Source organism: Danio rerio, chromosome 4 (assembly GCF_052040795.2).
Source record: "Danio rerio strain M-AB ecotype USA chromosome 4, GRCz13ab, whole genome shotgun sequence".
NCBI lineage: Eukaryota > Metazoa > Chordata > Actinopteri > Cypriniformes > Danionidae > Danio > Danio rerio.
This window is the reverse complement of record NC_141024.2, coordinates 16863870-16888864: the sequence shown is the minus strand read 5'-3', so window position 1 is coordinate 16888864 and position 24995 is coordinate 16863870. Positions and strand designations below refer to the sequence as shown.

At 36.9% G+C, this 24995-nt stretch overlaps 3 protein-coding genes across 6 annotated transcripts in view; 2 read left to right on the top strand and 1 right to left on the bottom strand.

Moving 5' to 3' along the window:
* Positions 1–3214: 3214 nt before the first annotated feature.
* epyc (epiphycan) lies at positions 3215–17364 on the top strand. Of its 4 annotated transcripts, none has more exons than NM_001017903.5 (10): positions 3215–3416; positions 6892–7075; positions 11353–11509; positions 11762–11998; positions 12505–13332; positions 13688–13795; positions 14274–14432; positions 14877–15079; positions 15984–16079; positions 16259–17364. In NM_001017903.5, the coding sequence occupies exons 2-10, from the start codon at positions 6896–6898 to the stop codon at positions 16427–16429; spliced, it is 2139 nt and encodes a 712-aa protein (NP_001017903.3). In that variant the 5' UTR covers positions 3215–3416; positions 6892–6895; the 3' UTR covers positions 16430–17364. The 4 variants fall into 4 exon arrangements, with proteins under 4 accessions (NP_001017903.3, NP_001429156.1, NP_001429155.1 ...); NM_001442227.1 differs by having other exon boundaries at positions 6889–7075; NM_001442226.1 differs by lacking the exons at positions 11762–11998; positions 12505–13332; positions 13688–13795.
* A 137-nt stretch (positions 17365–17501) lies between these two features.
* On the bottom strand, positions 17502–21568 carry si:dkeyp-38g8.5. Its single transcript, NM_001123290.1, has 4 exons — positions 21372–21568; positions 21103–21196; positions 20868–20955; positions 17502–18318 (listed from the first exon to the last, which is right to left on the bottom strand). The coding sequence occupies exons 1-4, from the start codon at positions 21493–21495 to the stop codon at positions 17596–17598; spliced, it is 1029 nt and encodes a 342-aa protein (NP_001116762.1). The 5' UTR covers positions 21496–21568; the 3' UTR covers positions 17502–17595.
* A 1968-nt stretch (positions 21569–23536) lies between these two features.
* Positions 23537–24995, top strand: part of atp2b1a (ATPase plasma membrane Ca2+ transporting 1a) — a 239378-nt gene continuing 237919 nt past the window's right edge. The window contains exons 1-2 of the mRNA XM_087246195.1: positions 23537–24195; positions 24338–24657. The gene's annotated coding sequence lies outside the window, so the exon portion shown is untranslated. The remainder of the gene's footprint in view (positions 24196–24337; positions 24658–24995) is intronic.

Sequence of the window (24995 nt, the reverse complement as noted above, 5' to 3'; positions counted from 1 at the left end):
CATCATTGTCATTGATTAATATTTCATTTGTGTGTATGTGTGTGTGTGTGTGTAATAATAATAATAATAATAATAATAATTTAGTTATTGAAAAGTCTAATTGCTTGACAACAAGGCAAGAGTCAAGTCAAGAGTACTCGGTCTGGCAACCTTGTTTTAAAGAAATCTATAATCCACAATAATAGCTTGTCTACAATAATGAAAACAACTAGCACTACGTTGAAGCTTTTGCTAAACTTACAGTTCCAATAAAATAAATAAACAACTCCCATCTAGTAAGGTATTTAAGGAAGATTTTCAGGTGAAATGCAACTTCTAATGAGAATGTTGTTGGTGGGAACTACTGCACCAGCACATCTTTATAATCGCAAAGAGCTTTGCGGTTGTAAAATATTCACTACAAAACAATGTATTACAGAAGACTCTGGAACACTTTCTTTAAAATATTTACACACATCTGACAGAAGGGGAAAAATCAACAGGGAGTGCACAGTACCTGGGTATCACTTGAAACAATGACTGCATTTATACAAGGTCTTTCGCATATATTTTTGGTTGCATCTGATACATTGACTTTAAACACAGTCTGTGTTACATGAAATCTTCCACCACACAGTACAGGCCTGTGCAGCTTAAATTGATCGTGCAAGCAAATGGATTTGCTTGGCACTGTTCAGAGGATTTGCAAGGACGTCAGTGCATGCTTCTTGGTTCAGCTAAGCACCTTTTTGGTGCATGTGGTGTCTTTTACCGCTTGTATATCTTAAATATTCTTTAATATCTTTGCATTTTATATACTCTACAGTCACTTGGAAACTTGCTTTTGAGCATGATGACATGGTCAAGGAGATCAATTTCAAACTGAGCATAAGAATAGCGAAGAGAGATGATTGAAGTGACACTAAACATGGAATGGTTGTTGGTGCTGAAAGGGATGGTCTGAATATTTCAAAAATTTAATTTCAACACACAAACATATCTAGGCTTGACAGAGAATGATTCAAAAAATGGCGAAATACTTTACTGATTGTAAGGGTCAGAGTAGAATGGCCAAGGCGTTTTGAGCTGATCAAGAGGCTACAATTATGGCCCATTTCCACTAAGTGGTACGGTTCGATACGCTTTTATGGTTGTTTCCACTGTCAATAAGTATCAAAAAGCATACCATATCGTAACACTTTTTGGGTACCCCTTAAAAAGGTCACCTAGCACAACAAAAGGGTACCAAAACGTGAAGCAAGATGCGCAGCTGAACGCTGTTTGTTTACAGAGATACATCAATAGTTCGTGCACAAGCCAAGAAAATGAAAACAAAGGAAGCTCCAATTTTAAATACACAGCCAAGACATTACACCGTAATAATATATACATATAATAACAAGCCATGGTCAACCCAAGCTTAAACAAACCTTGTCGTCATCTTGATGAACAGCCACAAGAAGAAGAGCAGAATCTACTGTCGTTGTTTACATGGCCGTCTAAAGCGTGAGAGGTTTCACTTTCTCGAGAGAGTTCACGTCTGTGTTTATATTTGAAATAACAAACCTCTAAACTGATAATAAAAAGTGCGCGTGATTATTGAAGTGCTTCTGACATTTGATCCTTTCAGAAATGGACAAACGCAAAAGTGAAGTGCGTAAAAACAAAGGAGAAGCCGGAAAAAACGGGAGCAAATGATTGTTTCAGCAACCTAAAACATAAACAAACTGCCTTTTTTAATTATGATCACCTTTTGGACTATTATGAACTCGGAATTACAGAATTACTTTCTAACAAGGGGTTACATGTGCTGGTAAAGATTCAAGATGCAGATGAGAGGTTTGCACTGACTGTGGGCTATATGTTGCATGTTGTTTTTGAACCCAAATAAGGACTAAATGTATGTTGTGTGTAGTTTTTACTATAACTTTAAAGGTCTATATGTGTTCATATATGTTGCATTTATTTATTTTATATAATGGCAGACACAATGTAGGCTATTTCGCATGATTGGTCTGCAGTTATAATCAAATCATGTTTATAGAAAGGTTAGTAATGAACATTTATACACAAGTATTTATGTGTATAAAGCATCTGTTTTGTGAGAAGTGCTACTCATACTTTGACATTTCCTCGAGCGAGAATGACGTTGAATGAAACGTTCTGTCATACACCACGCCAATGGTACCCTTTTGGCAGTGGAAAGGCAAGCCTGATAAAGATGACCCATACCGACCCATATAGCACCGTACTGTACCACTCGGTGGAAATGGGTCACTCCTCAAACTGCAGAAGAGCATGTATGAACACTCAACACAATAAACTTAGATGCAAATTAGGTACAGCAACAAAAGACCCTTGCTCTTACTAACTAAAAACAATAGGACAATTTAAACAAGTTGTCTAGTCTAATGAGTCTTGATTTCTGCTGCCACATTCAGATTCAGTTCACCTTGCTGAATCTATTAGGGAAGTTCTGAAGGGAATGAGGATCCAACATGGCGCCTAGCAAGATGTAGGCTACCTGATATGTTTCATTCGCAAGGTAATTAAAGATGGCAGAATAAGCAAATAAATCCCATGTTTGCTAACCTATAAATGCCACACATAATCAAACTTAATAAGACTTAAACATAACGCAACATGTGCTATATTTGAATTACCTGACAGTCCTAGTTCTAAACAGAGCAATGCTGGATTCTTTTTTCATGGGACTCAGCAGAAATATGACTACTGGGTCATAGAGGAAGGGAATTAGTGTAAAAAAGAGATTCGAAGCTTGTAAAAACATCCCATCTGAAGTTGAAACAGGTACTTGTTTGGGTTAGCAGGTTTTTGCAGCATCTGTTCAGAGCAGAGTTTTAAAATCGAGTCCTGGTGCAGAACAGAATGGGGCCCTTTTTCACTTTCTCTATGTTGTACCAATACAGGAGCCTCACAGAGGGCCCATTGTGCACCGAGGCCCTGCAGATGCCTACATGAAAGCAGAGCATGCCTCATGCTCACCTCAGGAAAAGGAAGACAAATATCTCCTACTTAGAACTGAATAACTTATGTGTCTCTTCAGGAAACAAAAAGGAGCGATGGTTGTAAGGGATTAAAGGATTTTCGCAGCTGGGGGTCTGTCAGCATGCAAATTGTGTGTCTGTTCAGTGTGTGTGTGTGTGATGCAGTGTGGTATGGGGTGGGCGCTGCTGTAGATGTGACCAAAACTCAATTTCTCCCTTTTCTCGGTCTCACTTCTTACCTTCACATTCACGGGCAGGTAGGGTTGCACGGGTCTGGGAGTGTGTGCACACATACACGTCACACACTCATAAGCATCCACACACAGATACACACTCACCGTGAGTGACCCATTGCCATTGGCCAGGCCCACCAGCCCTCTGCCTGTCCGATCTGAAGAACAGGACCATTTGGGAAAGGAGGAGAAAGAGGTAAGGGTTCTACTGTATGTTCTTCTAAATGCTAGTGCTGTGCTTAGGAACAGAGACCGGACCCAAGGGCTTCCCCTTCTTGGCTTCAGTGGTACTGGACACTGAAGCTAAGCTAAAATGATTCTCACTTACTGTACTCAGGCTTTTGATTGATGATAATTTTTGCCTTCTACATGACTGCATTTATGATATAATATAGATATGCACTGCCTGATCATGATGAATCTCCTTGTAATTGTAAAAATAATGCACGTTTAATAAGGTAAAGTCATTCACCTGATTGATTCTACTGAGGGCAATGGATTTTCCATTTTGTCATGTGGATTTCTGGCTTTAATTATATACAATGCTTCTATTCTCCATAATCTTCATGACTATATTTCTGCTTATAATGTTGGAACTGAAGTGATTTACAACAGTTTTAAGTGGGATAACATGTGACCTGTGCTGTAATGATGCCAATTTAAGTATTCTCATTATACCGGTCACTTGCCATTTGATGTTTTAATGGGGAGATGGTTCTGCTTCTGCTAGTTGATTCTGTAATGGCTTACTGTTTACAATTCAAAAGTATATATTGAGAAAATGTGATAGAAGAGCTGTAAATTGCTACTGAATACTGTGTTCAGTGAAAGTCAGTGTTTTCAGAGTTAAATGATTCCTTCAGTTTTTAAGCTAAAATAAAAATCCCCAGTGGGTTGCCAAATGGATAATATGTCTCTAGAACACTTGTGTATTTTTGTATTTTGACATATTGGAAGCAAATAAGCCATGAAGGCAATATTGGCAGCATCCCTAGAGTAGAAGAAATTTTAAAATCAATGAGCATGTGGAATGCTGTTGGGTAGAGCCAAAAACAACATTGGTATAGTCAGTTCTCACATACACATACACACACAGGGTCTACACACTGCAAACAGTGTGTAAAAGCAGAGCTCTGTGTGCAGCATAGTCCCTCTTTCAGTATTTCCCTGCTCGAGCTGTCAGACACTGGTACACTGAAGTTTCACTGGGACTCCTATACGTGATTGCAAATCTATATCATTACTATATAATCTCAATTCATGATGTGTTGATTGGCTGTCAGAAGTCCATAGGGGGTTGAAATATGTCTAAAAACAAAGTGTTTTCTAGAGTGCAGCTTTGCCCCAAAAATAGCCTTTCGCCGAAAGTGGATGTGTGTGTGTTGGTGTATGAAAGAGAGATAGAGAGAGATCGTAACTCACTGCCATGTTGTCCACAAACCTCGGTGGAATTTCGAACTTGAGTGTGGAGACAGACACTCATAAAGGGGCTCTGTCAGAGTCCTCCCTCTCTCAGCTAGTTCTCTCCGTCTCACCCTGAGGACCAGAACTTGGTTTGTCCATCAAGCGCACCCTTCACTTCCTCCACTCCAGCTGGTCATTGCTGTCCTCTCAGCCTCTTATCATTCCTTACCATGAGAAATGATACTAAGCAATTCGGGTTAGAATAAGATCAAATAGATTTACGATATTAACATGGATTTGTAATAGATAAAATTGTAATTTACCCAGCAATGGCCCTAATTAGGTAGAAGAACCGTCTTGGATCTCCAAAATACCTTTCAGTGAATGGTTCCATTTTTAATGTTTAATAAGCTGAAGCCTTAAGACTTGAAAGATTTCATAAATGTTACAGGTTCTTCTTGGAACCATTATAAAATAATGTGAAAAATTAGAACTTTTTTATTTACAGTGTCTGCTACAACATCCCTGCTGGCACACGACGTCATCATGACGTCATATTGATGTTGTACCTCAGCGTACCCCAACATTGTGGGGACATTGGATTTTGTTTGGAAATGAAAATCAGGTTGACCTCAGAACCCAACGTCCAACCTACATCTTGACGTTGTGTGCATGTCACCACTATGACATCTATCAGATGTTCGATTTTGGTCACTTTCCAACCCAACCTAAAATCAACTGAATATCAACACAATATGATTTCGTTATTGGACGTCAAAATAACGTTGTCCTTAGATGCTGGCTAGACATTGAATTTTGGTCACCTGGACCTCAATCTAACCCAATATTACCGTCTTATGATGTTGTGTAGCTGCTGGGACGCTATATATGTAATTATTATGTTTTTTATGACTACCAGTTTTAGTTTTTATGCTGGTAACTAAACCACACATCATGTATATATATCTATACTTAATATATATATATATATATATATATATATATATATATATATATATATATATATATATATATATATATATATATATATATAACTTAATATATTAAGTTTAATATATATATATATATATATATATATATATATATATATATATATATATATATATATATATATATATATATATATATACTTACATATAACTTATAACTTACATTTAAATTTTTTGGGGTAAAAATTTTTTTTGCTGCAATTTTTGCTGAAGCAAAAAAGCAGCCAAGCAACATCGTTCTACAATATTGTCCAACAAAAAGTTGCCCTGTGTATCATCCACAATGACAAAAAATAGATTGATTGTATCAAAAAGGCATTTAGATCAAGCAATGACAAGAAATATTATAGGTCGCTCCACACAACATAATAACACTAAAATAAAACAAAAGTTATGAGCCCAATTTAAAAATGTAAGGAGTAAAAGTAAAAATTTGTCAGAAAAAAATGTGCAGTAAAGAAAAATCTAATAAAAAACATTAAAGAAGTATTTGTTATATGCCATTTTTGGTTTTATTGTGGAGGTTGAAACTTTTACAATAAAAATAACTGACATCTGACATATTCAAGAATCTTGACGTGCGAACTAAATCAGTGGTGTAAAGTTTCCATTAAATAATGACGCCTTGAAGTGATGCTAAAGGAAGCGAGGATACATCATTTCACTTCATTCAAATACTCTGTCCTCGCTCCTTTTCCTTGCATCCTTCCCTCGAATCCTGTAGAGGTGGAGCTTAAACAAGAGGAAAGGAAGTGAGGATGCAGAAATCAGAATTGAGAAGCACCCACTGAGTGGATTCAAGATGGCCGATGGATTAGGTAGGGGGTTCTTGGATCTTGCGATTGAGTTTAAGACTTTACAGGGTTTTATTTCACTATTACAACCAGTATCCATCCTGTTAATGATTACAGAGTTTATCAATATTAAAAAATTTTTTTTCTCTAAAAAAACAAAACAAAATGTCTTTGTCCATTTAGGCTACAAGACCACTGAGAAGTTAAATGTAAAGAAGATAATACAAAACTGTCTTGATTATGAAGAAGCGTAGCAAGTGCATGTACAACCTATAAGGTTGTAAAACCATGTGATTAGATTTAATGTGGACTGTCCAGCCAGCTGCTCGCCGAAAATCATTCCTTTCAAAACACTTAGTATAATAATGGTTCATCACTGGCAACATGGTTTCCATAAAGAACAATTATCATCTATCATTTAGATTTCACAAAATGGTAATTCTTCTGATTCTGTGTCTAGCAGGAAGATGGTATCGCTGAGGTTGATGTGGGTACTCCTGGTCCTGTGTGTGGCAGCAGCCTCTCCCCCGAGATACGTCCGACAAACAGAACTACACAATTACGATGACAACAACGATGTGGATTTAGACCAAAATGTTGATGGCGACAATGCCTACGAGGACTATTATGATGGAAATGAATCAGAGGTGAGAGATTTTTTATTCTGATTCATAATTCGGAAAGTTTGAATAAAATGTATTGATTTATTAGTATGGATAGTCATATGTCAAACATAAATTTGGAGGTAATACTTTTTTTGCAGCTTGGGCGGCATTTACTCATCATTGTTTTCAACAAAAATGTTTCATGCATTCATTTACATGACAATTCATTTCTGTCTGACAAAAGTCTTTCCAAGTCCTATCCAAGTTTTAGGGGCAACGAATAATAACTTGACTTCTGGTTGATCATTTGGTATCAGAAGTGGCTAATATAAAAGGCAAAGGCCTCTAGATTGCGCTTAATTTACCCAAATAAAATGTCTTGATGCCTCAGGCTATTGATGTTGCCATTCGCTCTGCAGATCTCTTTAATGCCTCGAACTTAATGTAACCCCAAATTCATGATTTTTCCTTCAACAAACTGGACTGATATCTGTAAGAAGCTTGGGTCCATGTGGATTCCAATAGGTCTTCTGCAGTTATTGTGATGATTGGGATGCAGTTGAACAAATGATTCATCTGAAAAATCTACCGTCTGCCATTTTTCCAAATGATTTAGAAGTCAAGTTGTTATTTGTTGCTCTTACAACTGGGATCGGAGACGAGGCTTTTGTCAGGTTGTGTATATAAAATAATCATCGATACATCTGTTGCATGCATAATACATTGTTTTTAGCAATTCTCGCAGATATCTGTGAACAGATATCATTTTGTATATATAATATCATGGGATTTGCATTACATAAGCTGCCTCATTTTAAACTAGCAAATTTCCATTACAAACTATGTCCCATTTTAAGTGATTGAATTAGGTCTTATTTATTTCTGGGCCCTGGTTACTGCACCCTCTCTTTGCATATTCATTAGTTTCCTCCAGCCGGTTGAGATGGCTAATGCTCAAGCATTGGACTGAGTTCTAATTGTAATGCAGGAATGTATTGCAGCAGTTTTGCTTTAGGGTGTTTGACAACTTTTCATTTGCTCCGCTGATCCAAATGTTCCTGGGGATAATCATATTCAGCCATGTCAGCCTTTGGTTTATGATTTTCATTAGAAACTGGTTTTAACCCAGCTGCTGTGCTTCAGGGTCGGTCACTGAGGGCATGCGAGCCTGTATTTACTCATCCTCCCATTTGAGACCAGTTATCGGCTCTGCATACTAATGTTAGTACCTTTTCAGTCAAGTGTACCTTCATGAAAAACAATCTATTTAGTTTATAGTCTTATTTACGATAGCACATGAGTACCAATAATCAAAGTTAAACGACATTGTTTAATTTACATTTTGCACGAAGCTTGTACATGAAGAAGAATGTCATAGAGAATCTAAAATGAAATACAGAAATGCAGTGATGTTTACATATGAGTACCAATAATCATGTTGAAATGTAATCAGCAATACATTTCTGTATTTCAATTTCCATTCTCCATGACATTCTTCTCCATGTGCAAACGTTAGAGCAAAATAAATTTACTGTACAGTTTTAAAATGTAAATTACATATACTAGTTTTAAGCCTTTATGAGTTGCAAAATTGTATTGGAAATGGAACATAAGTTGAAATTATAACAAAATGATCATACAAATGTTACATTTCCTAATGGCATTTAGACTCCTGCTTAGGAAAGGTGGCATTGCATTTCCATCATTACACCATTTGCTGTTTGTAGCAAAAGGTCATGTGCATATAGCCAAAGGTTTAGCAAAATGGCATGTTAAATGTAATTGCATTGACACTCACATTTAAGATCTTTTAGAAATCCATTTGAAAATGCATTCGCATGATGACCATGATGATTTTGTAAATGCCTGGTATTAAAATACAACTTTTGCCTATCTTTGCATGCTTTATTAAATTAAATATTGTACATTTCTGCCCAGAAAATACACTGCCCAGCACTTTAAGGTTACCTAGACCAATGTTAAGCTACAGGTGTAAACAACTTTATTCAGTAACATCCCTGCAAAACAGTTAGACAGTAACCAGTTCATCATCTTCAGAATGGCAAAAAAAAGGACAAGAACTATGTTTGACTGGCACAATCCAAGATGGATTTTTCAAAGATTCAAACTAAAGCCAAGAAACTTAACTTGATCCTGATGTGACTGTTATGTAGTTAAACTCTCAACTGAAAACAGATTTTTGAGTTACAACACATTTTCCTTGTGTAAAAGGCTTCATTTTCATCTCTTCAGGATATTGTTGATGCTACATAAATTGTGGGAATGTTTGTGGATCCTTGCCTTTTGGAGTGACTTATTATGATTCCGAAATGTAGTATTGTATTTTATTTGCTGCTACAACTTTTTTATGTCAATTAGCTGGTGAAAGTTAGCATGCATAAACGAGCACATCTTAATACTTTGTTTAGATCTAGGAGTAAGTTTGGAGTAACTTTTTGTGCAATTAGTTGTGAATATCCAACGCAATCTTATGGCAATTCGTGACTTTTTGATTTAGTGGCTAATTCGTATGAAATCATACAATCTAATTCGAACAATTTAGTACGATTTGCTCATCCCCCAATGACGGTTGGGGTTAGGGGTGGGGTTAGTTGCCACGTCTACTTTTTAAAAACGTACATTTTCATATGACTGAACTTGTATGAATTCGTAGGTATTAGCCAATAAACTGACAAAACGTAAAATACTTACGTTTCCTTGTGAGATCGGACTGGAATATCTGATGCTAGCCTTTCTTTTTTTCCACATATAATGTATGTAAAGTGGTATTTTATTAGTATACAGTAGATGCTGTGTGAATCTTGTTTTCTAAAGGTCAAGTGAACACATCTAAATGTTCCAGAGGATTGTGAAAAAGCATAAAGCTGTACAATGTATAGTCATTACTATTTAGAACTATGCCATATAGAGGTTTACGCTTCCCTTTCTCTCTGTTGAACCATCTATTTCATTCTCAGATTTAGAAAAAAAATCTAATTTTCTTTGTAGGCTTCTTCATTTTGAACCTAATGACCCCTTAGTGAGTTTTGAGTAACAGAACAAACAAACTGCTGGATTGCTAAAATGTATTCAGTGGAATGAGAAGAAATACTTTTAAAAATGACACAACATACAATATTTCTTCATAAAATTATATTTTATGTACTCTTATTCTGACTTTGTGACTAAAACACAAATGCTTAGAGGCATGTGAGTCAAAAGCTGTTGTTAAAAATAGGTTTTTACGCATCGCAGTATCTTTATTGACGCTCTAGCTCTGTTGATTGATGCACACCTTGTTAATATCTTTTATTCATCTTTTTAGAGTTTAGCATGTTTAGAACTGTTACTGTATTAAAAGTGGGGGTATTCTAAGTAAGCCCTATCAAAGTCTCCCTCTTTTTCAGACTCTAACCATGAGTAGCTTTTGGCTGTTGAGAGAATTATTAATGCAATGCATTTTAACAGTTACAGATTTAAAGCTACTTTACAGTTAGTTTTGGTTCAAGTTGACCACACTTTACACAAATGAGACCTCTCATTTGAAAGATTATGTGCAGAAATATGGATTTTACCTGCTACCATGAATGTCTTTGTTCCACAAGGACCATTTCAAGAGTATAGCTGCTGCTTGCAGATGAAACTGTGAATGGTTTTACAGCTCCCCACTCTGGACTGTTGGGGAATCGAATACTAAAGAAAGCTGTCAACATTGATCAACATCACAACATATTGAGAGTACTTTTAAATGAATTAGATTTTTCTTCAAATCAGCACATCAATATGGTCTGAATTTGTCTCGCCTTTTAAGAATTAGCAATTGTAAGAAAGCAGGCTGCTTTGGAAGATTGGATTGAATAGGCCTGAAACCCTGTGAACAGCTTATTATCCTTTCAAAAGAACATCCTAAGTCACACTCTTACTAAACATCCAAATGTGTTAATGTTTCCACAAGACCCTTATACTTTCGTAAGGTAGAAATGTATGGATAATTTATACTTAAGGTGTAAATAAACTGGTGATAAAAACCTGAGGTGTGAATCAGTTCAGGGTAGCTAAAGAGTGTTACTCAAGTTTCCTTTAAAAAAAACAAACAAACAAAAAAATCCCCAAGATCTTGTTTTGCTGGTCTAGTTTGTTTTTAATGAAGAGTAAAGCTCCACAAGGATGTGATCCTTCAAGAGTATAACTTGAGATGTTGTCTAAAATCAACACTGTCAGCAATGTATTTTAATGATGGGTAGGCTGAGAAAGTCTTGCTGTCATTTGTAAAGTCTGAAAATATAAGCATGGTGTATTGACCTAAATTCATCTTGCAGATAGAGATTACCCGCGTTGATCCATTTGAGGGCATTGAGTCATCACATAGTGCCTCATTGGAAGAGAAAGAAGAGGAGGAATTACCTATAAAGCCTCAGCTTATTCCACCAAGCTCTGGGGCATCAGGGACTCTGATGGGCCCTAGTGCTCAGGGAGGTCTGTACCATGCATGGACAAACACACACACTGCTATTTGTCATTACTTGCCTGCCAACCATTTCATCGTGCTGTTGTTCCATTTAACTGGCAATTTGATTGGTTAAATGAGTTTAATAATCTTTTAACTTTTGCTTTTTATGTGCATCAAATCCAGTTCATCACCCAGTGTTTGCTGAACCAGTCCATGTGGTTCTAAGTGTAATTCTAATTCTGATAACTGTTCTAACACCTAACCTTGTCTTGAACAAGAGGAGGAGCTTCGTCTGATACCCACTGACATCCTTCAGATATCTGGTGACTTGAGCTCTGGAGACGCTGTGCCCTCTGGAGACTTACAAGATGAGAAAGCCTCCAGTTCTGGAGAGCCTTTGGGCTTGGGATATTCTGGGGCCTCTGGTGGCATATCGGGTTCTGTGGACTCAGAGGATCTTAGTTCTGGAGTCTCTGGTCTTTCTGGTTCAGGCATAATACTTATCTCAGGTGAAGGTCAGTACTCAGGAATTTGGTTTGCCTGACCAACTTAATATCAGACGAAATGTAAAAAATTTGTACTTTAAGGGGTACAACAACTTGATCTTAAGGTGTCTACCTCTAACATTTTTGAGCACATTTGAGGTATTGCCTTGCTGATATGATGCTTTACCCCTATAGGTACAATTTTGTTAATTTTATTTTTCTGAAAGTGTAGATTAATTGGAGTCTTGATTACTTCAGCGTATTTCTTTTTTTCTGTGGATGAAGCTGTGCCAAGTATGTGTAACATGTTAGACGTTAGTGAGAAGAGATTTCCTGGAGATTTTTAGGCAACTAGGGTTGATCTGTTATTCTCAATCATTTGCTTGTATTGGTTTAATATCTTGATTAAAAAATGGTTAACGAGTCATCATTTTCGGCATTGCTGATTATAAGCATTACTGAGCATTAATTTAATAGCATTACTGATGTTGATTAGACTAATTTCTTTCTTGCTACACTACCTTGTCTCTCACAAGAGGAGGAGCTCCATCCGATACCTGAATTTGGTCCACATGAGGCCTCTGGGGATTCTGGGGAGTCTGGAATCTTTGGGATATCTGGAGCATCTGGGTTACCTGAGGGGTCAGGAGAGCCTGAAGTCTCAGGGGCATCTGGAGAGCCTGTGAGCTCTGGGGTACCTGAGGTATCAGGAGTGTCTGAGGCATCAGGAATACCTGATGAGTCAGGAGAGTCTGGAGCCTCTGGGGTGCCTGAGGGGTCAGCAGAACCTGGGATCTCTGGGGTACCTGAGGTGTCAGGAGAGTCTGGGGTACCAGAAGTTTCAGGAGAGACCTCTGGGGTACCTGAGATGCCAGCAGAATCTGGGTCCTCTGAGGAGCCTGAGGTATCTGGAGAATCAGGGACCTCTGGGGTACCTGAGGTATCCGGAGAATCTGGGACCTCTGGGGTACCTGAGGAATCTGGGATCTCTGGGGTACCTGAGGTATCTGGAGAATCTGGAACCTCTGCGGTACCTGAGGTATATGGAGAATCTGGAACCTCTGGGGTACCTGAAGTATCTGGAGAATCTGAGACCACTGGGGTACCTGAGATATCTGGGGAATCTGGGATTTCAGAGGTGCCTGATGTGTCTGGACAGCCAGAGACCTCAGAGGCACATGAAATGACTGTAAAGCCTGAGATCTTTGAGGTGCCTGAGGAATCTAGAAAGCCTGGACCCTTTGACATATTTGAAGAGTCTGGGGTACATGAGGAGTCAGGAGAGTCTGGGAGCCCAGAAGAGACTGAGGTGACTGAGGCCCCAGATTTCACCACTACAGTGTTAATTCCTGACTTAGATGAAGGTTAGTATCATGATTTCAATACATCACTTTACAGCTTCTAGGTCTAGGTATGTTAAGGGGTGATTTCTATAGATCAGGAATGGATTTGGAGACCAGATTAAAATACGATTACATTCACTATTGAAGCTATTGTTGCACCAGTCAGCTCAAATAATCTGATATTATTGTTCTTAGAAACCTATATACTTCATTTAATGGGCCGATTTTAGATAAATGTGTTCACTTGCTTTATAACAACAATAATGCATTATAACATACCATTATCAAAATTAACCACTGTCTGTCGTGTTCCATTGTTAATATGTCCATGTGCTAACCTGTCTCCTAACACCTTAATATTGTTGTGTTTAACAAGAGGAGGAGATACTCCTAACCACCCCAACCACTCCCCTGGAGGGGACTGGGGGTGATATAGGGTCAGGCATACCTGATATTGACACAGATATTTACCCAGATATAACAGGTCAGTATTTTGCTTGTATTTAATCATTATTAGCGTAACTGAAATTGATTGTTTTCATAACTGCATAATGTATGTATTTTTTTTTAGCTTTCCCATACTGATATATTCAGTGTGTTACCTGATAGAAAATATGTTGTTTAAAAGTTATACTTAATGTAATACGTAAAATTTCTGGGGTTTCAGTCCTGCTAGTGGAAGGCCACCAACCTAGAGTTTAGCTTTAACACATTTGTCTGGAAGTTTCTGACCATGAGGATCTTGATTGGTTCATGTGTTTAGTTAGATATAGAACTAAAGGTGGCCTATCAGGAGCTGGACATACTTTAAGAAGCACATGTTCATGTGCTCCAAAAGTGCAAAAAATGTTTGCTTTGTATATCCTAATAGGCAACGTCTGCATATGCATAAGTCCAGTTTTGGTGTTTTAATATGTATTTTTGTTTGTTTTCTTAATGCCACTGGCTGGTTTGGTGGTAAGGTATGTCTGTCTGTGTGCTGTGTACCTGTCTGGTTGGATCTGTGTACTGTGATGACCTCAAGTTGGACCGTGTTCCTCCCCTCTCCAAAGATACCACTCACTTTTATTCCCGCTACAATAAAATTTCCAGAATCAGCAAGTCTGACTTCGCCAACCTGAGTATGTGTATTAAAGGGGAAACCAAAAAGCACTTTCTTATCACATTTCAGTCTAAGTCAATCATCACTAACAAAACACAAACAAACACACATACAATACATCAGATTTTCAAGTAAGATTGCATGTCATGTTGATTGAACGCATACAGTTCATTTAGATTGCAGTCCTTAGAAAAAACAGCCTGATCTGATATATAGCAAAGGGGGGACCAAGTTCATTCATGGAGAGCCACTGTCCTGCAAAGTTTCGACCTCACCTGTCAGCCGCTTTCTAGTAGCCATAAGACCTTGACAGGCTTGTTCAGGTTTGTACGATTATTGCTGGAATGCAGGACTTTGGCTCCACAGAGCTGAAACTGGCCACCCCTGCTTTAGTAACATGTGATGCTATCATCTTTATGTGTTTGTTTTCTGAATGGTCTTTTTGTCCTTTGTTATCACAAAGATAAATTAAAAAAGATCGACCTGACTAGCAACGGGATTTCCAGGATTGATGATGATGCTTTCTTTGGCCTTCCTTCCCTGGAGGAGTTGATATTACGAGAGAACAATATTAGACAGCTTCCAGCTTTGCCACCATCCATGACCCTTATTGACGTCTGTCACAACCATCTGGGCAGCACTGGCATCCAGAGAGAAGCTTTCAAGGTGAGAGGCCTGATAGAAAAAAATTGCATTAGGGACATTTGCTGCTCAGTTTTACTTGTAAACAATGTCCTTTTATCCTGTCATAACCCACTGTTGGTCAAGTAGACATGAAGGAACAACTTATGATCGTAGTTCACCCTAAAATTTAATCACTTTATTTACTCACTTTCAAGTGGTTTCAAACCTTGAGAGATTGTTTGAAACCTTGTGAGATTATTTATTCTGTTGAACATAAGATATTTAGAAGATAGCTGAATATCTTGAAGGTTTGGAACAAGTGAACTATCCTTTTAAAATAGACAAAAAACACCCACATAGCAAATTTCTCTGGCCCACAAAATCAGCTTTTGCTTGGCCCACATACCACAGTGAATTACGGTACATGACTGGACCAGATCTGGCTTACAGACAAGGGCCAAAAATGGACCATATCTGGGCCATGTCCTGGACCAGATATGTTGGTGTGTTGCGACTGCAATGAAATTGATAACCCCATGAAGCAATGCCCTTTAGGTGAGCTATGGGCATGCTTTTTCTCGAAGTGACCTGATTGATAAAAATTTTTTTTTATTTGAAAATAATGATTTTTTTATTAAATGTGGGTCAAGATAGGCCAAACTTCATGGCTCACCTATCAACTATTAACATCTGGCCCAAGTATTGTGTGCCACCTTAAGATGGTGCCACCTCTACTAAACCAGGGCAATGTTTGGCCCACATGCTGTATGTCAGTGCCAGACGAATGCCTGCTGTGCCAGATTTATGTCAAATCTGGGCCGGAATTCTTTGCTACCTGGACGGACAGCAGGAAAAGCATGAATCCTTATGTAACTGATGCTATTAATTCAACCTAGATGTTGAACTTACCAAATGTTGCTTATCTACTTACTTTTACTGTTTTCAGGACATGCCAGGGCTACTTTACCTTTACTTGACGGACAACAACATAGACCACATCCCAGTTCCTCTGCCTGAGAGTCTGCGCTCACTTCACCTACAGGTACCTGTACTCCCACCTCAAGGGCGCCACCTTGTGGACATCTAAAGCACTCGTCACCTAACAGAAACGTCATTCATGCAAAGATTTAATTCAAAAATATATTAATAGATAGTAATTTTCTAGCAAATAGTGATGCCATGACATTCATGCCACATCTTAAACTTTGTTTTATCTTTTAGAATAATAACATCCAGATGATACACGAAGACACCTTCTGCAACCCACACGACTTAAATTACATCCGAAATGCACTTGAGGATGTTCGCCTGGACGGTAATCCCATCAATCTCAGCAGAACCCCACAGGCCTACATATGTTTGCCACGTATCCCCATTGGTAACCTTTTTTAAATCGTAAAAAAAAATTAAATATGCACACTTGAATACACACATAAAAAACTCACACGTATGCATATGCATCAAAACTCCTCTGTGCGTACCTCTCTCTTAAAAAAAAAAAAAAAACCTTGGGCTCAAGCAAACACATGGATATGAATGGCTGTCTTTAAAGGAGGTTGGCAAAAATACATAAACTCACTCTCGAAGGAGTTCTGGTGGACACTTCCAACTCTACGCTGCTTGTGTTCATGCTTTTTTTACACGGTGCACACTTTTCATAATGTAAGAGGCTTGTAATCGTATCCGGATTAATGATTTCTAGACTCATCAACAATCTCTTTCAGAGAAACCAAAAAACATGCAGAAGTCTGAAAGTTTTTATTTATCAAAGTCTAATGAACCTATCAGGAAAACAAGATGTCAGTTATTTACAACTGCAAATCTGAACAAGGCAACAACCCTCTTTTTGTGTGTGCTGTACTGGTTGTGGGATAAGGGCTAGGTGCAATAGCCAGCCCAAACTGTTTAAAAATATGTTTGAATTGTAAATGAAATACTGTTAATATTCATATAGAATTTAACAAATGTTTATCGTAATTAGCCTAAACCAATTGAAGCTGGCTCACGATTAACTTCTTGAAAGGTTAATTTGACTATAATGCAATAAAAGAAGCATTCTAACAATGAATTTGTTGTATAGTCTGTACTGTAATATAAATATATAAGCGTTTTTTTTTACATTTTACAATAACTGCAATATTTTGGTATCACATTTTAAGCTGTTGTAATGATCAATGGCTTCAAAGATGATCTTTTCACAACTGTTGTATTCTGGCCAAAGGGTTTGACAATGATTTGCGGGGGGATTGGGGGTAAATATTAGTTAAGCATTATGTGTTTTGTATGGAAATAATCACACCTGAATAAAGATTTCTGATGACCTCTCCAAAACAGAGGTGGCTTAACGTTTTCATTGTTACCTTCTCAAGTTGTCAAAGGCATTTAGCACTTCAAAGATGCTCTTTTAAACAAGCACAGCAACTAACATGACACAAATCAATCACTGTAACACAGCACAATCCACTTCTGGAACAGAAAACGGTTTTACTTCAAACTGAAGGTGTACAAAAATAATGAAATATACATAATGGGTCCCACTCAGAACGTTTAGCTCTGATTTAGAAGTTCTCAATGAGCTTTTCAAACAGGTTGAGGAATTTCTGCCTCCTTTCTAATGAAGCCGGCTCCATCACTAAGGGAATCGAGGTGTCAGTTCCTTCTGAATTGTCGTTTAAATTAACCGTCTGCTCGCTTTTTTCAATCCCACGCTGTTGATCCAGGATGGCCCGTTCTCTTTCAAGCTTAGCCCTTTCTCTGTCAAGAATCGCTCTGTCTTTTTCCAACTGAGCTCGGATATACTCCACAGAGGCCCTGTCTCTTTCCACAGCGGCTTTTTCCCTCTCCAAAGAGGCTCTGTCTCGATCCAGTGCTGCCAGTTCTCTTTCCACTCCCGCTCGTTCTCTGTCTAGCACCATCTTCTCTCGCTCTAGCACCATCCTTTCATATTCAATAGCTGCTTTATCGCTTTCTAGGATGGCCCTTTCGTGCTCCATCTCATCTCTGTCTCTGTCTAGATCCCCTCTGTCTCGCCCCATTTCCTCAGACATGATGTCATCCTCTTCAACGAACAGCTCGATCTCGCTTCTGTCTGGCTCGCGGGCCCTTTTGCTCCTCCTGCGCGTGGAGTTGTTTGGTCGATACTCGCTGTCGTCGCCCACCGAAGAAGTGTCTAGCGTGACATCGCTCCCCACAAGTCTTCCTTCCATGGCGTCGTCCATGAGGGAGAACCATGGCCAGTTAGTGGGGTTCACCGAGACACCAGGCGGAGGATTCTTCATTTCCTGAAACACACAAGACACAAACATTTTATGAGCTTGCAGAAGTAGAGTGTGATGACAGTGTGTGGGGTTTATAGTTATGTGTACATAATTCTAAACATAATATCAATATATGCTGTAAATTTATTGATCAAGGTTTCAGCAAGTTAAATTTAAGACATTTTTAAGACCATTATGAATGCAATTCTAGACTCAGGGTGCTTTCACACCTGTGGATCGACTCTCTTGTTCCAAAACAGGGATTACAATTGTTACATTGTTGCACTTTGTTCTTGGTGTGGTTCGCTTTCACACGGCAAAGTTTCTAAACGGACCAAAAGAGCTAAAACAAGTAACAAGCGAGTAAACTCTCATCACATTGGTCAGATTTTCAGGGTTTATTTTGCAGAGTCCCACTGATCTGCCATGCGTCCTTATTTTAATTTTTGACAAAGAGCAATTAAACTATATAAACGAAAATCTGTGCTTAAATTTTGAATGGTGACACCTACAGACATCAACACCAAATATAAATCAGAGGTAAGACTTTCTCATACATAGCAGTTATGAATTATAGGCTTTACATTATAGAGAGAAATAACAGATAAACCAAGACAGATAAAAAGCTCTCGTTAATAGTTAACATGCTTTCACTTTCGTATCTGACATGAAACACATTTACTGGTAGAATAACATCCCACCCTACTCATAATTCTCTCTTCATATAGCCGTTTATGCCAATTACATATTCATAATACACTGTGATATGGCCTGGTTCGGATTGTATTGCTTTCTTACTACAATCGATCCGCTCCAGATTTTGTTTCAATTGAGCCGAGACCACCTTATTCAGGCCATCTCGGACCGATTTTTTGGCGCGGGCCTGAGCGCGATTGTTGGATTCACATATGCCAAACGAACCGTGCTAACTGGGGAAACGTGCCAAGTTCTGAAACAAAAGTCTAGGTGTGAAAGCACCTTCATACAGGGCTAAACGCTATTTTTATTTGCCCTATCAAACTTTTTATAATTTAATAAATTCAATAATACAATAATAATAATTTAATGATTTAAAAAAAATGTATTTTAACTAATTCAGAGCAAAATATTTTAAATATTGTTGCATACATACACTTTTTTCAACATAACCTTTTCTTAAAAATCAAAAAATATGTTAAAGGTTTTAAAAACCATATTAAACTAAATGTATGCACAACAGTCTGTTCAGGTGAGCTATCTCAGCAGTAAATACATGGAAACCTTTTAAACAAACGTTATTGTACATTGTGGTAAATAGAGTTAAAAAGTACATTTTCAAATAAAAAGTTAAAAGTTTCTTTATTCATTTATTGGATGAGTAGCTACACGTGAGCAAAGGAAAATTAAGACCTGCTTAAAAAGTTTTAAGACCTGCAACACAATATTTTAATAACTTTAGGACTTTTTAAGGCCTCAAATTTAGTTTTGAGATATAAGACTTTTTATTGATGATAAATCTCATTTAATTTTGTTTATTTTAATTATATGTAGAGTGTAGTAATATTAGTATTACTATGATTTTATGACATTTTAAAGTTTAGCAATTTAAAATATAATACAATTTAGTTCAGGTTTTGCATATTTTGTATTAATGTTATGATATTGTTATAACATTATTTAACATTTAGCTTTAAATATGTTTACCCATGAATTGTTTATTACTGCATAAAATATACTGCTAATTATAGATAGATATGTACTGTACATCTATTTAATATATTCTAATATATTCATCTTTAAATGTTTAGTAATTGCTATTGATGTTGTTTATTTATATAAATTCATGAAATTGTAAATGTAGTATTTAGCATTAATGTGCATTTAAATATTAATATATTTATAAACATTTCATCACATGTATATATATGATAAATTATATGTGATAAATGATTTAGAAATATATTAATATTTTTAATATAAATGTATTACTAGTAATAATTAAAATATGTGATGAATATTATATATATATATATATATATATGTATATATATATATATATATATATATATATATATATATATATATATATATATATATAGAAATATTTACAATTTATTTTTATTAATAATAATTCATTTATGTCATTCTAGTAAATGTCATTTAGTTCATATTTTTGTATTGTTGTTTATATATTTATGTTAATTGTAAAATATCATATTTATGTAAACCATGTGTATTGTATTGATTTAATATTTTTCACATAGATATTTTGAAATTGACCTTTATTTACCATGATTCGTCATCATTTAGTTTAATGACAATGTTAATGTTAAAAATGTAATTTTAGTTAATTTTGTCTGTTATTTTCATTTGTGTATGAATATAATACATACTCTTCACACACATGTATCTGTAATTTACAATAGGATATATCATTATTTGAAGGAAACTGATTAAAAGATTCGTGGAGTCCTCAGCTGATGAGCTTGTGAGTTGATTCAGGTGTGTTAAATTTGGCCAATATCCAAGATGTGGATGTGCTTGGGGGGCCAGAATTGAAAACTGCACCCTCATAAAGTGGTATATCAGCATACCTTATACTTCATCTTAAGGTTTTCCCATTTTCTCCTGGCCTGGCTGGCAGAAATCTCCCTTTGCAGACCCAGCTCTTTCAGGATGGCCCTACAGCACACAAATGCAGAATTCACATCAAAATTCCTGCAGGCTGCTGGTACAAACATCTACAGCATAATTATTTTTTTCCTGCATGGACTTCTGCATGGGTGAGTATGCATGTGTGTAACTGAGGGTTGGTGATGCCCGGTTTACCTGTAAGCCAGAGTTGAAGAATTTCTCTTTCCAGTGAAAAGTGCATCGTTGGTCACTCGTAACTTCACGAATCTGACAAACTCTTCATTTGACACTTGAACCACACACACATAAACACACACGTGCAGATTTTAATAAAAGTAGAACACGTGATTTGTATAATGCATGCATCCAATTTACATGACCAGCCCAATGCTAAACTGCTAAAAAAATGGGAGAGATAATTGAATGCAATGACACTTTAGATGCACGAAATGATTGCTACTCACTCTTATAAATGAATTCTGAATGCTCTGGGCCATCCTTAATGTCATCGGAGGGACTCTGTACAGTGTAAAGTTCGTGGTCCATACTTGTGTCTGTTGTCTTTGAGTCATCAAGTGCGCTACTCATGGCGCTAGTGCACAAGCGAAGGGCACTAGAAGAGAAAATGGAGGGTTTCGTTCATTTCTTCTGCTGTTGGTTCACTGCGAACACAAACTATATACTGCCACCTAATGGAGTTGTGTGATATTATAATATAAATAATATGTTTCGCTGCAACATGTGGCTCGTGAATTATTTATTATTAAAGTATTTAGATTCTTACTTGTATGATGTGTCTTTACATACTATCATAGGCCTTTTAAATTAGTAAATATATTCATAGAACCATACGATTCTTAATAAATCGGCTGCACTGTAATTCATTGGGAATCTCGATTGTACAAAAATGATCATACAGTCGCTTAATAAATGTTTTATAGATTTAGAGTCAAAATAACTACTGTCGTGTTGATGAGAAAAGATTAGATGCAGTTTGTTTCACATATCTTTCGAATTAAGTTTGTTTCGTAAGACTCTCAAGTACAAAGAAGGCTGTAGAACGATTCAAGCACTTTTGTCAAGGGCGCCGACATTTTGGAGCGGTCAGTCACGCAAATTAAGCTAAAGTTCATTGTATATTTAAATGTTTTGGGGATGTTCTTCAACATGTTTTTCGCAACATATGTATTTTAAATATATATATATATATATATATATATATATATATATATATATATATATATATATATATATATATATATATATATATAAATCAATTGTCTTAACGGGGAAGTTGAGCACAGGAAAGTGGAATGAGTAACAACTTTTTTAAAATTAATTAAGAACATACAGAATAAATAAATAAATAAATAAATAAATAAATAAAAACCAATCGTAAAAACATATTTATCAACTAAGTCCAAATAGCAACATCCACAAACAAAAGAAAAAAAAACATATATAAATAAAAATAAATAGCAAAATACAATGCAATATAGTACAAGGGGGTTCATCATCAAAAAATACCTTTACCAGACTACACAGTTTACAGGTTTTTTATGTCACAGAAGCTTTAAAGAATTGAAGAAGACAAATATCTTTCTGGAAAAGCAAAAAAAGTTTTTTTCTTTCTTTCTTTTTTTATTTGCAATTATGGATGAAATATTTTTTTCACAACATTGTTAACCAAAAAATTCCAGATCAGAATTCTGACAAAAATATTAATGTTTTACAGTTTTAAAATGGGGGTAAAAACATGTGCTGGTTAAGTTGGTGGTTCATTCCACTGTGGCGACCACGGATTAATAAAGGGACTAAGCAGAAAAGAAAATGAATACATGAATGAATTACAGTTTTAAAATAAAAATCAAGTATTTCATGCTTTAATCGTAACCAAACACAAATTTCATCCCATAACATTTTTTGAAAATGTGCATAAATAAAACATGTTCTAATGAGTGTGCTTCACAAAAGATACAAATGTTAGCCTACAATTCACACTAAATCTATGTCTGAGGAATTTATTACAAGGATACATATCGTCAGTAATTTAAAGCTGAAATTCTTTTGCCTTTGGTAGAAGTGGAAAAGAGAAATCTTGTTCAAATTCTAACCACATTGTCTTCAGGGGGGAAAAGGTGTCTGTCCTTAACTTTAGAAGGGAAAAGCTGTGTATTTACTAACATTCTTAAAATCTTATTATTACAGCTCTGCCCAGTAAAATTAATACCAGAAATAATAAGATTCTCTAATTTTGTTCTCACATAAAAATAACCCAATTCCCCTTTTGAGTATTTTTACTGTTTATAATCAGATTTGTTCTCATTTAACACGACAGACCATACTAAAAACGAATAATTAAAATAGAAGCGAAACTCTATTCCTGACATATTCGGTGAATTGTTTTGTTTGTAGAAAAGTTCACAATACTTTTCCTCGTGTTTTAAGTTGAATTTTTTTCTTAAAATGACAAACAAACAGTTGCTAATGGAGCACAAATGGTTTAGTCCATTGTTTCAAACCCCGCTCAGCACCGCCTAAAAAGAAGAGGTGAAAGCTGATTCGCTGCCGGCGATAAACGTCACATCCGCAAGTTTCTTATGAGTACGTGAGACAGACGTTTTTAGCCACGTTTTTCTTACGATCGTTGAAGAGACAACAGCTGAAACTTCCGTCCTTGGTCGAAGTCTTTTTGTTTAGGAATACAAGAGGCCTTTTTTATTCTGCTTTAACTCTCGCTAATTTTTATAGCTCTTTTGTACAACCAAATACTTTTTTGGGGGTAATGTGTCCTGAAATCATCACTATGAAGAAAAGCTACCAGAAGGACATCAAGACCGCGCCTGATCATAAACAGAAATGGTCAAAATCAAAGAAAAGGACAATTCTTCAAGCAAAAGTCGACGAAAGAAGGGTACGCGTCCGGGCCTGGTCATCCAGGAGACCGCAGCTCAGCCCAGGCCGTGTCGAAAGAGCAGCTGCGGGCGATCAGAGATTTGTACCGTCTGTAGCCATGGCACCAAGAAACACCACGCAGTACTTAATGGACATTGAGTATGCAGAGCGGCTAGATGTTTCGATAGAGGAGTGTGGTGTGAGTCGTACGCCATTTAATGAAAGGCATTTCTCATCGTCGGACTCTGATTACGAAAGATCGCTGGACTTCCAGCAGCGAGACTTCGAGGAGCTGTTCTTCAGGAATGAAATCTGAGGTGTTTCCCCTGAAACCTGACTTGATCTCGTCGGAAAGAGAAGACCGGGCAGCTGTGAACGCATAGACCGTAATATGTGCGTGTTGTTTTAATGGTTAGCCCTGTAAAATAATATCGAACAGTGTTTTATTGAAACCAAGGCGTTGAACGCAAAATGTTTGAGATGCTTATTGAGAGTTGAATGTGGTTTCATTTTGTCGGCTCTCCTTGTCCCACAGCATTGCGCAGACTCCAACTCGGGGAGACGGAACGCTCTGCGTCACAGCTGCGCGATGACGTGTAAGCCACGCCCACCAGCACGTGGCCAGCAGGTAAACCCGCTCCACTCATTGTGTACGCGGTGTAAGAGCGTTTGCAGTCACATACTGTCGCAGTGTAATTTGTGAGAAGTGTGCATGCATTGTTCTGCCAACGGATGCATGTGTGTTTTGAGAGACTTTTACAGGTTGCCGACCTTCCTCGATGGATCTAAGCGGTCTGTGCAACCCACTCAGAGCCTTGGGACAAAGCCACATGGCTGCCTGGTCACCACTGCTGGGTAACTGTGGTAATACTTGAATGTGAATTGACAAGTGCACTCAGAGCTCCTGTAGTATGAGTTATATTTTGAGAAATAATTTGTAAATATTGATTGTATTAAATGCCTAAGCTTGTGTTTACTATTAAAACTTAAATCTGATATTTTGTGTTCATTTGTTGTTTGTTTATGCGTTGTTGTTTTGAGCTTCATTATACTATATTTGAAAAAACATATTTGCAGACATCCTGTTTTACTATTAATCACATTTTTTCTATGTGGTGTGGGTTTTTTTGTAAGGGGGATTGTGCAAATGTTTAGGAGTGATGGTTTGTAATTGAGTAATGTAACTTTATTAA